Source organism: Oncorhynchus keta, chromosome 9, assembly GCF_023373465.1.
Source record: "Oncorhynchus keta strain PuntledgeMale-10-30-2019 chromosome 9, Oket_V2, whole genome shotgun sequence".
Classification (NCBI taxonomy): Eukaryota; Metazoa; Chordata; class Actinopteri; order Salmoniformes; family Salmonidae; genus Oncorhynchus; species Oncorhynchus keta.
This window is the reverse complement of record NC_068429.1, coordinates 24,592,980-24,606,616: the sequence shown is the minus strand read 5'-3', so window position 1 is coordinate 24,606,616 and position 13,637 is coordinate 24,592,980. Positions and strand designations below refer to the sequence as shown.

The 13,637-nt window shown below is 46.1% G+C and overlaps 1 protein-coding gene and 1 long non-coding RNA gene across 53 annotated transcripts; one reads left to right on the top strand and one right to left on the bottom strand.

Moving 5' to 3' along the window:
- Positions 1–2,838: 2,838 nt before the first annotated feature.
- On the top strand, positions 2,839–12,982 carry LOC118387413 (BTB/POZ domain-containing protein KCTD9-like). Of its 3 annotated transcripts, XM_052525548.1 has the most exons (13): positions 2,854–3,459; positions 3,682–3,803; positions 3,897–3,940; positions 4,039–4,156; positions 4,234–4,292; positions 4,389–4,517; positions 4,603–4,670; positions 4,743–4,838; positions 4,952–5,101; positions 7,796–7,901; positions 8,018–8,151; positions 8,227–8,391; positions 11,933–12,982. In XM_052525548.1, the coding sequence occupies exons 1-12, from the start codon at positions 3,412–3,414 to the stop codon at positions 8,341–8,343; spliced, it is 1,191 nt and encodes a 396-aa protein (XP_052381508.1). In that variant the 5' UTR covers positions 2,854–3,411; the 3' UTR covers positions 8,344–8,391; positions 11,933–12,982. The 3 variants fall into 3 exon arrangements, with proteins under 3 accessions (XP_052381509.1, XP_052381511.1, XP_052381508.1); XM_052525549.1 differs by lacking the exons at positions 7,796–7,901; positions 8,018–8,151; positions 8,227–8,391; positions 11,933–12,982 and adding an exon at positions 5,626–5,745 and having other exon boundaries at positions 2,839–3,459; XM_052525551.1 differs by lacking the exons at positions 7,796–7,901; positions 8,018–8,151; positions 8,227–8,391; positions 11,933–12,982 and adding an exon at positions 5,295–5,415 and having other exon boundaries at positions 2,839–3,459.
- On the bottom strand, positions 5,128–7,894 carry LOC127931818 (uncharacterized). Of its 50 annotated transcripts, none has more exons than XR_008143146.1 (10): positions 7,749–7,873; positions 7,521–7,634; positions 7,206–7,317; positions 6,940–7,115; positions 6,652–6,825; positions 6,486–6,541; positions 6,260–6,427; positions 5,467–5,746; positions 5,248–5,415; positions 5,128–5,193 (listed from the first exon to the last, which is right to left on the bottom strand). It is a non-coding gene; the product is annotated as an uncharacterized LOC127931818 (long non-coding RNA). The 50 variants fall into 50 exon arrangements; XR_008143165.1 differs by having other exon boundaries at positions 6,652–6,765; positions 6,998–7,115; XR_008143145.1 differs by having other exon boundaries at positions 6,940–7,055.
- Positions 12,983–13,637: the final 655 nt, after the last annotated feature.

The following is a 13,637-nucleotide window of genomic DNA, read 5'->3' as shown; positions in this document are numbered from 1 at the left end:
ATCTAGTCAAATGGCTACCTAGACTATTTGCATTAAGCCCCCCTTCTATGCTGCTGCAACTCTCTGTTATGATCTATGCATAGTCACTTTAATAACTCTACCTACTTGCACATTGACTCTGTTCCGGTACCCACTGTGTATAGCCCCGCTATTGTTATTTACTGCTGCCCTTTAATTATTTGTTATTCTTATTTTTTTAATCTTTATTTAACCAGGTAAGCTATTTGAGAACAAGTTCTCATTTATAACTGCGACCTGGCCAAGATAAAGCAAAGCAGTGCGACAGAAACAACAACACAGCGGAGCTGTTGGCCGGAGTTGGGTTAGCCAGGAGGAAAGACTGGCCAGCCGTATAGAAATGCTTATTGAAATTCTCGATTATCGTGGATTTATCGATGGTGACAGTGTTACCTAGCCTCAGTGCAGTGGGCAGCTGGGAGGAGGTTCACTTATTCTCTATGGACTTTACAGTGTCCCAAAACGTTTTGAAGTTAGAGCTACAGGATGCAAATTTCTGTTTGAAAAAGCTAGCCTTTGTTTTCCTGACTGACTGCGTGTATTGGTTCCAGACTTCCCTGAAAAGTTGCATATCACGGGGACTATTCGATGCTAGTGCAGTCCGCCACAGGATGTTTTTGTGCTGATCAAGGGCAGTCAGTTCTGGAGTGAACCAAGGGCTATATAGATTGAGGGCATCTAGCATAGATTGTAGGACTGCCGGGGTGTTAAGCATATCCCAGTTTAGGTCACCTAACAGAACGAACTCTGAAGATAGATGGGGGGCAATCAATTCACATATGGTGTCCAGGGCACAGCTGGGAGCTGAGGGGGGTCTATAACAGGTGGCAACAGTGAGAGACTTATTTCTGGAGAGATTAATATTTAAAATTAGATGCTCTAACTGTTTGGGCATAGACCTGGAAAGTATGACAGAACTTTGCAGGCTATCTCTGGAGTAGATTGCAACTCCTCCCCCTTTGGCAGTTTTATCTTGACGGAAAATGTTGTATTTGGGTTTGGAAATCTCAGCATTTTTGGTGGCCTTCCTAAGCCAGGATTCAGACACGGCAAGGACATAACGGTTGGCAGAGTGTGCTAAAGCAGTGAGTAAAACAAACTTAGTGAGGAGGCTTCTGAACAAATGAGAGTGCCTGGGGATAAATGAGAGTGCCTGGGGATACGCAGGGCCTGGGTTAACCTCCACATCACCTGAGGAACAGAGGAGGGGTAGGATGAGGGTACGGCTAAAGGCTATCATAAATGGTCATCTAGTGCGTTGGGGACAGAGAATAAAAGGAGCAGATTTCTGGGTGTGGTAGAATAGATTCAGGGCATAATGTACAGACGGTATGGTGGGGTGCGGGTACAGTGGAGGTAAACCCAGGCACCGAGTGATGATAAGAGAGGTTGCATCTCTGGACAGGCTAGTTATGCTGGGTGAGGTCACCGCATGTGTGGGAGGTGGGACAAAGGAGGTATCTGAGGCATGTTGAGTGGGACTAGGAGCTCCGCAGTAAACTAAAACAATGATAACTGTCCTAAACAACAGTCATATTGACATTTGAGAGAGAGGTAAAGTGAGGCATAAAGCAATCACTGGTGTTGATTGGGAGAGCTAGCTAAGGCAACAACTGGTAAGACAACAACAGCTCTTATCTTACTTTTATTTATTTTTTCTTAAAACTGCATTGTTGGCCAAGGACTTGTAGGTAAGCATTTCACTGTACATCTGTTTTATTTGGTGCATGTTACAAATACAATTTGATTTGATTCAGCTGAGTTCTAGAACTTAGGGAACGATTTGTGCCAAATACAGATCTCTTAGTTTTAGAGATGTTCACAACCAGTTTATTACTGGCCACCCATTCCAAAACAGATTGCAACTCTTTATTAAGGGTTTCAGTGACTTCATTAGCTGTGGTTGCTGATGTGAATATAGTTGATCATTATACATGCTTTGTTTAATGCCAGTGGCAGGTCATTGGTGAAAAGAGTAGAGGGCCTAGAGAGTTGCCCTGCAGTGAACCACACTTTACATGTTTGACATTAGAGAAACTTCCATTAAAGAAAACCCTTTGAATTATATTAGATAGATAGCCCTGATTCCACGATATGGTAGAGGTTGAAAAGCCATAACACCTACGTTCGCAACAGCAGGTTATGGTCAATAATATCAAAGGCTGCACTGAAATCGAACAGTACAGCTCCCACAATCTTCTTATCAATTTATTTCAACCAATCATCTGTCATATGTGTCAGTGCTGTACATGTTGGGTGACAATCTCTATATACCTGCTGAAAGTCGTATTAATTTGTTCACAGAGAAAAATTTGGTAAAACCTTTTTTTCCAACAGTTTGCCTAGAGTTGGCAGCAAGCTGATATAGATTAAATATATGACAGATAAGAGTGGCTATAGAGTCAGTTACCATCCTCAGTAGCTTTCCATCTAAGTTGTCAATGCCAGGTTTGTCATTATTGCTCGATAACAATGATTTTTCCGCACAAGTAGACAATGGACCTGATCGGACAGCTCAGAGCCTCTGCTCTTTTCTGTCCATAAGAAACAATTGGATTGGTGGAAGAGGCAGGGCAGGCCAGGAGCAAGGAAGGAGGGTGTGGTCAGCAAGGCATCCCCCGAGGCTGAATGCCCTAAGGTTTTTATCAGAACGGTTGTAGATTAGTTTAGCCTTTTTGCTTTTCCTGACATGAGTTCGTGGTGTTTTGTTTTAAAAATAGAAGTAAAAAAGAAAAGAAAAAAGAAAAAATTAGGGATAAAAGAACGTCATTAAAATTATAGCTCACAGTTGTGCATGGGGAGAGGGGTCGGGGTGCTAAGGAGTGCATTCACATATATCTACACATTTTCACATATATCTACACATTTTCATACACACATGTTTTTTGGTCATTTTTGTATTTTTTCTTCCTCTCTTCTAGGTCAGCTTCAGCATTATGGACATGGGTGTATCTGTGGTCCATTTGGCCTTTCCCATGGCTTCCTTCAATGATGGGTTGTGAGCGGCTCTGTTGATGAACTTCTGGCCAATGATTGACTGCCTATTGTTGATTGATGTCAGTCCATATATGCTGTTAACGTAGTGGTTGCTGATGTATCTTGGTAGTCTGTTAGCCATTTTTGTTGCCAATTCATCTGCTTAAGGACAGGAAGCGAGGAAAGGAAGCATTAATTGTTTAGAAAAAATAATTATGACCAATGACATCTCGGTAACTGCATGTTCATCGCCATTGGACAACATTAACTCTTTAATCGTTGATTGGACAACATCGTTGCAACGCTTTTTCAAGCTTTTTATTTTATTGCGGATGTTTTGGTTCCAATCGAAAAAATCAGAAACGGGTGTATTTAGCTAGTTGACTCAAGCCGAGCAGCTAAATAACCAGGACTATCATGAAGAGAGTCACTCTGTTTGTCAACGGAACGTCTTCCAATGGCAAGGTAAGCTAGTTTCCGAGAACCCTATCGGATCCCTTTCTATATCAACGGCAGCACAGATAACATCACTGCATAGCTACTGCTGTAGCTAGCTACAAGCTACATCTCATCTGACCACAGTAGGTACGCTAGGTTGCCAGCAGTTTCGTCTTTTGTCAGTGTACATCGCCAGATATATATTGTCGCAGGGTTGTATCTGTGGGCTTCGTGTGTATTTTGCCGCAGGTTGTGGCGCTGTATGGATCGCTGACAGACCTGCTGTCCGTCGCTAGCAGTAAACTGGGAATCCGAGCCTCCAGCGTTTATAACGGGACAGGTGGTCTTATAGACGACATAACGCTTATAAGGTGAGTTCAAAATTGGCGACATAGCCGAACTAATCAGCTAGCTAGGCAGGATAAAGTTCTGTTCACTGCTAACACCGTGTGTGTGTCCTGCAGGGATGATGACGTGCTGTATGTGTCTGAGGGCGACTCCTTTGATGGTAAGTTGACTACAACCTCTCAACAGCTCTATCAGTGTGGGATATTCTGTGCTTCTATCTGGGTGGGATGTACTTGCTATCTGTATGACTTCCCTCAGATGCGAGTAAGACAAAGTGTGCAGACCCCCAGGATGACCCTGATTGTCCAGACTGGTTCCAAACTCACACTGATTGGCTGACGCTCAACGTTGGGGGTTGCTGCTTCACCACCACACGGTAACCGTGACAACCTTGCAGTCTGTCCACTCCATTCTATTGATACACATAACCTGTGTGGTGTGTTTTCTCCTCAGGAGCACTCTGGTCAGTAAAGAACCAGCGAGCATGCTGGCCCACATGTTCCGAGACAAAGGTGATGATGTCACTCCCACAATGCACCACTCACTGCCTGTCTCCTCCACTCAATTTTCATGTCCCGAATTCCGTGTGTGTGTGTGTGTGTGTGTAGATGTGTGGGGTAATAAACAGGACTCCCAGGGTGCCTACCTGATAGACAGGAGTCCAGGCTACTTTGAACCAATCCTCAACTACCTGAGACACGGCCAACTCATCATCAATGACGGCATCAACCCACTGGGTATGCCACACACTCACAATGTACACACTGGACTTACACACACACACACACACTAATAGCTACTTCATCTCTTTCTCTGTCTCAGGGGTCCTGGAGGAAGCTCGGTTCTTCGGCATTGAGCAGCTGGCTGAGAAACTGGAGAACCTGATCAAGGTGTGTGTGTGAATAATGTAAGTGTGCATAAGGCTTGTCTATCCTAACTACACCATATTTTCTCCTTCCCAGAGTTCCCAGCCTGCTGATGACCACTCCCCTCTAACCAGGAAGGAGTTTGTACGTTTCCTGTTGGCCACACCCACCAAGTCAGAGCTGCGCTGTCAGGTAGCACACACTCACCAAAATGTTTCTGTTTTCAGTGGCTATGCTCCATCTTGTCTGACACTGTCCTCTTTGATCTCCCTCTATCTCTCTCTCACACACACACACACATACAGGGTCTGAACTTCAGCGGTGCAGACCTGTCTCGCCTGGACCTGCGCTACATCAACTTTAAGATGGCCAACCTGAGAGCTGCCAACCTCACTCACGCCAACCTCAGTGGTGCCAACCTGGAGCGGGCAGACCTGTCCTCAGCCTGCCTTGATGTGTGTTACTGTGTGTGTGTTACAGGGAGCTAACCTACAGGGTGTTAAGATGCTGTGTTCTAATGTGTGTGTGTGTGTTACAGGGAGCTAACCTACAGGGTGTTAAGATGCTGTGTTCTAATGTGTGTGTGTTACAGGGAGCTAACCTACAGGGTGTTAAGATGCTGTGTTCTAATGTGTGTGTGTGTTACAGGGAGCTAACCTACAGGGTGTTAAGATGCTGTGTTCTAATGTGTGTGTGTGTTACAGGGAGCTAACCTACAGGGTGTTAAGATGCTGTGTTCTAATGTGTGTGTGTGTTACAGGGAGCTAACCTACAGGGTGTTAAGATGCTGTGTTCTAATGTGTGTGTTACAGGAGCTAACCTACAGGGTGTTAAGATGCTGTGTTCTAATGTGTGTGTGTGTTACAGGGAGCTAACCTACAGGGTGTTAAGATGCTGTGTTCTAATGTGTGTGTGTGTTACAGGGAGCTAACCTACAGGGTGTTAAGATGCTGTGTTCTAATGTGTGTGTGTGTTACAGGGAGCTAACCTACAGGGTGTTAAGATGCTGTGTTCTAATGTGTGTGTGTGTTACAGGGAGCTAACCTACAGGGTGTTAAGATGCTGTGTTCTAATGTGTGTGTGTGTTACAGGGAGCTAACCTACAGGGTGTTAAGATGCTGTGTTCTAATGTGTGTGTGTGTGTGTTACAGGGAGCTAACCTACAGGGTGTTAAGATGCTGTGTTCTAATGTGTGTGTGTGTGTTACAGGGAGCTAACCTACAGGGTGTTAAGATGCTGTGTTCTAATGTGTGTGTGTGTGTTACAGGAGCTAACCTACAGGGTGTTAAGATGCTGTGTTCTAATGTGTGTGTGTGTTACAGGAGCTAACCTACAGGGTGTTAAGATGCTGTGTTCTAATGTGTGTGTGTGTGTTACAGGAGCTAACCTACAGGGTGTTAAGATGCTGTGTTCTAATGTGTGTGTGTGTGGAGTTACAGGGTGTTAAGATGCTGTGTTCTAATGTGTGTGTGTGTGTGTGTGTTACAGGGAGCTAACCTACAGGGTGTTAAGATGCTGTGTTCTAATGTGTGTGTGTGTTACAGGGAGCTAACCTACAGGGTGTTAAGATGCTGTGTTCTAATGTGTGTGTGTGTGTGTTACAGGGAGCTAACCTACAGGGTGTTAAGATGCTGTGTTCTAATGTGTGTGTGTGTTACAGGGAGCTAACCTACAGGGTGTTAAGATGCTGTGTTCTAATGTGTGTGTGTGTTACAGGGAGCTAACCTACAGGGTGTTAAGATGCTGTGTTCTAATGTGTGTGTGTGTTACAGGGAGCTAACCTACAGGGTGTTAAGATGCTGTGTTCTAATGTGTGTGTGTGTGTTACAGGGAGCTAACCTACAGGGTGTTAAGATGCTGTGTTCTAATGTGTGTGTGTGTTACAGGGAGCTAACCTACAGGGTGTTAAGATGCTGTGTTCTAATGTGTGTGTGTGTTACAGGAGCTAACCTACAGGGTGTTAAGATGCTGTGTTCTAATGTGTGTGTGTGTTACAGGAGCTAACCTACAGGGTGTTAAGATGCTGTGTTCTAATGTGTGTGTGTGTGTTACAGGGAGCTAACCTACAGGGTGTTAAGATGCTGTGTTCTAATGTGTGTGTGTGTTACAGGGAGCTAACCTACAGGGTGTTAAGATGCTGTGTTCTAATGTGTGTGTGTGTGTGTTACAGGGAGCTAACCTACAGGGTGTTAAGATGCTGTGTTCTAATGTGTGTGTGTGTTACAGGGAGCTAACCTACAGGGTGTTAAGATGCTGTGTTCTAATGTGTGTGTGTGTGTTACAGGGAGCTAACCTACAGGGTGTTAAGATGCTGTGTTCTAATGTGTGTGTGTGTGTTACAGGGAGCTAACCTACAGGGTGTTAAGATGCTGTGTTCTAATGTGTGTGTGTGTGTTACAGGGAGCTAACCTACAGGGTGTTAAGATGCTGTGTTCTAATGTGTGTGTGTGTGTGTTACAGGGAGCTAACCTACAGGGTGTTAAGATGCTGTGTTCTGTTGTAACCTACAGGGTGTTAAGATGCTGTGTTCTAATGTGTGTGTGTGTTACAGGAGCTAACCTACAGGGTGTTAAGATGCTGTGTTCTAATGTGTGTGTGTGTTACAGGGAGCTAACCTACAGGGTGTTAAGATGCTGTGTTCTAATGTGTGTGTGTGTTACAGGGAGCTAACCTACAGGGTGTTAAGATGCTGTGTACAGGGAGCTAACCTACAGGGTGTTAAGATGCTGTGTGTGTGTGTGTGTTACAGGGAGCTAACCTACAGGGTGTTAAGATGCTGTGTTCTAATGTGTGTGTGTGTGTTACAGGGAGCTAACCTACAGGGTGTTAAGATGCTGTGTTCTAATGTGTGTGTGTGTGTTACAGGGAGCTAACCTACAGGGTGTTAAGATGCTGTGTTCTAATGTGTGTGTGTGTTACAGGGAGCTAACCTACAGGGTGTTAAGATGCTGTGTTCTAATGTGTGTGTGTGTGTTACAGGGAGCTAACCTACAGGGTGTTAAGATGCTGTGTTCTAATGTGTGTGTGTGTGTTACAGGGAGCTAACCTACAGGGTGTTAAGATGCTGTGTTCTAATGTGTGTGTGTGTTACAGGGAGCTAACCTACAGGGTGTTAAGATGCTGTGTTCTAATGTGTGTGTGTGTTACAGGGAGCTAACCTACAGGGTGTTAAGATGCTGTGTTCTAATGCGGAGGGTGCATCTCTGAGAGGCTGTAACTTTGAGGACCCTGCTGGAGTCAAAGCCAACATGGAGGGTAACACGCACCTATAAACAAATTTGACTCAACACACACACACTTGGATTGCAAGGTTCAATACCTTTTTGGTCATACTTTGTATTGATGTGTGTGTGTGTGTGTGTGTGTGTTAGGTGCCAACCTAAAGGGGGTGGACATGGAGGGTAGTCAGATGACTGGTATCAACCTGCGAGTTGCCACACTGAAGAACGCCAAGCTGAAAAACTGCAACCTGAGAGGAGCTACACTGGCTGGCACAGACCTGGAGGTAAACACACACACACACACACAAAACACCTCTCAAACATAGCTCCCTCCCTCTCTTTCTCCCCTTCTCTCTCAGAACTGTGACCTGTCTGGATGTGATCTACAGGAAGCTAACCTTCGGGGCTCCAACGTGAAGGGAGCCATCTTTGAAGAGATGCTGACTCCACTGCACATGTCTCAGAGTGTACGATAGCCCCACTGCACATGTCTCAGAGTGTACGATAGCCCCACTGCACATGTCAAATCAAATCAAATCAAATTTTATTTGTCACATACACATGGTTAGCAGATGTTAAATGCGAGTGTAGCGAAATGCTTGTGCTTCTAGTTCCGACAATGCAGTGATAACCAACAAGTAATCTAACTAACAATTCCAAAACTACTGTCTTATACACAGTGTAAGGGGATAAGGAATATGTACATAAGGATATATGAATGAGTGATGGTACAGAGCAGCATACAGTAGATGGTATCGAGTACAGTATATACATATGAGATGAGTGTGTAGACAAAGTAAACAAAGTGGCATAGTTAAAGTGGCTAGTGATACATGTGTTACATAAGGATGCAGTCGATGATGTAGAGTACAGTATATACATATGCATATGAGATGAATAATGTAGGGTAAGTAACATTATATAAGGTAGCATTGTTTAAAGTGGCTAGTGATATATTTACATAATTCCCATCAATTCCCATTATTAAAATGGCTGGAGTTGGGTCAGTGTCAATGACAGTGTGTTGGCAGCAGCCACTCACTGTTAGTGGTGGCTGTTTAACAGTCTGATGGCCTTGAGATAGAAGCTGTTTTTCAGTCTCTCGGTCCCAGCTTTGATGCACCTGTACTGACCTCGCCTTCTGGATGATAGCGGGGTGAACAGGCAGTGGTTCGGGTGGTTGATGTCCTTGATGATCTTTATGGCCTTCCTGTAACAACGGGTGGTGTAGGTGTCCTGGAGGGCAGGTAGTTTGCCCCCGGTGATGCGTTGTGCAGTCCTCACTACCCTCTGGAGAGCCTTACGGTTGAGGCGGAGCAGTTGCCGTACCAGGCGGTGATACAGCCCGCCAGGATGCTCTCGATTGTGCATCTGTAGAAGTTTGTGAGTGCTTTTGGTGACAAGCCGAATTTCTTCAGCCTCCTGAGGTTGAATAGGCGCTGCTGCGCCTTCTTCACGACGCTGTCAGTGTGAGTGGACCAATTCAGTTTGTCTGTGATGTGTATGCCGAGGAACTTAAAACTAGCTACCCTCTCCACTACTGTTCCATCGATGTGGATAGGGGGTGTTCCCTCTGCTGTTTCCTGAAGTCCACAATCATCTCCTTAGTTTTGTTGACGTTGAGTGTGAGGTTATTTTCCTGACACCACACTCCGAGGGCCCTCACCTCCTCCCTGTAGGCCGTCTCGTCGTTGTTGGTAATCAAGCCTACCACTGTTGTGTCGTCCGCAAACTTGATGATTGAGTTGGAGCGTGCGTGGCCACGCAGTCGTGGGTGAACAGGGAGTACAGGAGAGGGCTCAGAACGCACCCTTGTGGGGCCCCCGTGTTGAGGATCAGCGGGGAGGAGATGTTGTTGCCTACCCTCACCACCTGGGGGCGGCCCGTCAGGAAGTCCAGTACCCAGTTGCACAGGGCGGGGTCGAGACCCAGGGTCTCGAGCTTGATGACGAGCTTGGAGGGTACTATGGTGTTGAATGCCGAGCTGTAGTCGATGAACAGCATTCTCACATAGGTATTCCTCTTGTCCAGGTGGGTTAGGGCAGTGTGCAGTGTGGTTGAGATTGCATCGTCTGTGGACCTATTTGGGCGGTAAGCAAATTGGAGTGGGTCTAGGGTGTCAGGTAGGGTGGAGGTGATATGGTCCTTGACTAGTCTCTCAAAGCACTTCATGATGACGGAAGTGAGTGCTACGGGCGGTAGTCGTTTAGCTCAGTTACCTTAGCTTTCTTGGGAACAGGAACAATGGTGGCCCTCTTGAAGCATGTGGGAACAGCAGACTGGTATAGGGATTGATTGAATATGTCCGTAAACACACCGGCCAGCTGGTCTGCGCATGCTCTGAGGCGCGGCTGGGGATGCCGTCTGGGCCTGCAGCCTTGCGAGGGTTAACACGTTTAAATGTCTTACTCACCTCGGCTGCAGTGAAGGAGAGACCGCATGTTTCCGTTGCAGGCCGTGTCAGTGGCACTGTATTGTCCTCAAAGCGGGCAAAAAAGTTATTTAGTCTGCCTGGGAGCAAGACATCCTGGTCCGTGACTGGGCTGGATTTCATCTTGTAGTCCGTGATTGACTGTAGACCCTGCCACATGCCTCTTGTGTCTGAGCCGTTGAATTGAGATTCCACTTTGTCTCTGTACTGACGCTTAGCTTGTTTAATAGCCTTGCGGAGGAATAGCTGCACTGTTTGTATTCAGTCATGTTGCCAGACACCTTGCCCTGATTAAAAGCAGTGGTTCGCGCTTTCAGTTTCACGCGAATGCTGCCATCAATCCACGGTTTCTGGTTAGGGAATGTTTTTATCGTTGCTATGGGAACGACATCTTCGGCAGCACGTTCTAATGAACTCGCACACCGAATCAGCGTATTCGTCAATATTCCCATCTGACGCAATACGAAACATGTCCCAGTCCACGTGATGGAAGCAGTCTTGGAGTGTAGAGTCAGCTTGGTCTGACCAGCGTTGGACAGACCTCAGCGTGGGAGCCTCTTGTTTTAATTTCTGCCTGTAGGCAGGGATCAGCAAAATGGAGTCGTGGTCAGCTTTTCCGAAAGGGGCGGGGCAGGGCCTTATATGCGTTGCGGAAGTTAGAGTAACAATGATCCAAGGTTTTACCACCCCTGGTTGCGCAATCGATATGCTGATAAAATTTAGGGAGTCTTGTTTTCAGATTGGCTTTGTTAAAATCCCCAGCTACAATGAATGCAGCCTCCGGATAAATGTTTTCCAGTTTGCAAAGAGTTAAATAAAGTTCGTTCAGAGCCATCGATGTGTCTGCTTGGGGGGGATATATACGGCTGTGATTATAATCGAAGAGAATTCTCTTGAAAGATAATGCGGTCTACATTTGATTGTGAGGAATTCTAAATCAGGTGAACAGAAGGATTTGAGTTCCTGTATGTTTCCTTCATCACACCATGTCCCGTTAGTCATGAGGCATACGCCCCCGCCACTCTTCTTACCAGAGAGATGTTTGTTTCTGTCCGCGCGATGCGTGGAGAAACCCGTTGGCTGCACCGCCCTGGATAGCGTCTTCCCAGTAAGCCATGTTTCCGTAAAGCAAAGAACGTTACAGTCTCTGATGTCCCTCTGGAATGCCACCCTTGCTCGGATTTCATCAACCTTGTTGTCGAGAGACTGGACATTGGCAAGAAGAATACTGGGAAGTGGTGCGCGATGTGCCCTTTTTCGGAGTCTGACCAGAACACCGCCGCGTTTCCCTCTTTTTCGTAGTCGTTTCCTTGGGTCGCTGCAAGCGATCCATTCCGTTGTCCTGTTTGTAAGGCAGAACACAGGATCCGCGTCGCGGAAAACATATTCTTGGTCGTACTGATGGTGAGTTGACGCTGATCTTATATTCAGTAGTTCTTCTCGACTGTATGTAATGAAACCTAAGATGACCTGGGGTACTAATGTAAGAAATAACACGTAAAAAAACTGCATAGTTTCCTAGGAACGCGAAGCGAGGCGGCCATCTCAGTCGGCGCCGGAAGTTATTGTCTCAGAGTGTACGATAGCCCCACTGCACATGTCTCAGAGTGTACGATAGCCCCACTGCACATGTCTCAGAGTGTACGATAGCCCCACTGCACATGTCTCAGAGTGTACGATAACCCCACTGCACATGTCTCAGAGTGTACGATAACCCCACTGCACATGTCTCAGAGTGTACGATAACCCCACTGCACATGTCTCAGAGTGTACGATAACCCCACTGCACATGTCTCAGAGTGTACGATAACCCCACTGCACATGTCTCAGCTCGTACGATAACCCCACTGCACATGTCTCAGCTCGTGCGATAACCCCACTGCACATGTCTCAGCTCGTGCGATAACCCCACTGCACATGTCTCAGCTCGTGCGATAACCCCACTGCACATGTCTCAGCTCGTGCGATAACCCCACTGCACATGTCTCAGCGCGTGCGATAACCCCACTGCACATGTCTCAGCGCGTGCGATAACCCCACTGCACATGTCTCAGCGCGTGCGATAACCCCACTGCACATGTCTCAGCGCGTGCGATAACCCCACTGCACATGTCTCAGCGCGTGCGATAACCCCACTGATTTTCTCTTCTCAGAAGAGACTAGTTGCCCAATACTATAACAACCCTTAGTAGTCACTTAGCTACCTGAGGGCAGTGGTTGTTCCTCTGACATGAGTGAATATGAAATGAGACCCAGGAATGTTTTAGTTCTGGTACACATGTTTGTATATATGGCGTAAAAGTTTCTACATGTTTGTAAAATAATATATGTATTTTGAAGGCCAACTTCCGCAACAACAAACAGTGTGAGGCTAAACTTCTCGCTGTTTTGGTCTCGCAGCTATCACGTTGCAGCAGTGTGAAATGCACCCATGCACATGCGCTTATCTGCAATATCTGAGGTTCATGGTTCATGGCAAAAGTTATATGGCTGAGTCTCACTTTAATGGGTCCACATGTACATTATCCTACATGGACTATCTTCTCCATGCCAGGGGTTGGATTTCCATCACATGGTGCTACACTTTATCATTGTGAAAAGTTGTTCTATTTTTGTATCACACTATCACTGTATAATTACTATCTTATGTCTTTTGCAATAAAGGCTCTAGCCTGTTTTTAGTATCTAGCTGTGTTTTTATGTCAACGGTTCCTCTAAGTGATCCGCATGTATATTTGTCATGCTTTACCCTCGGGAAATTAAAGAGACGATATTTGGAAGGATGGCCCCGGCAGACGAGGCACACATAAAGTGATGCACACATACAAGGGTGTGTAGGGTAACTGGAATGTACCTTACTGTGAAGGTTTGTGTTTGAAACCTGCCTTTTCGGGACAAACCTAAAAAACAGTTCTACAGCTGTACCGTTGACAGCATCTTGACTGGCTGCATCCCTGCTTGGTAAGGCAACAGCACCGCCCTCGATCGCATGGTGCTATAGAGGGTGGTGCGACAGCCCAGAACATCATGGGCTGAGCTTCCTGCCATCCAGGACCTCTATATCAGGCAGTGTGAAAGGAAGGCCCAAAAAAGTTAGACTCCAACCACCCAAGTCATAAACTGTTCTCTCTGCTTCTGCACAGCAAGCGGTACCAGTGCATCAAGTCTGACACCAACAAGCTCCTGAACTGCTTCTATCCCCAAGCCATAAGACTGCTATATAGCTAACAAAATGGCTACATGGACTATCTGAGTTGACCTATATATGTAAAAAAGAAAATCACACTCACAGGGCCCTACACACAGTCACTCCATTTCCTCACACACACACATAATATG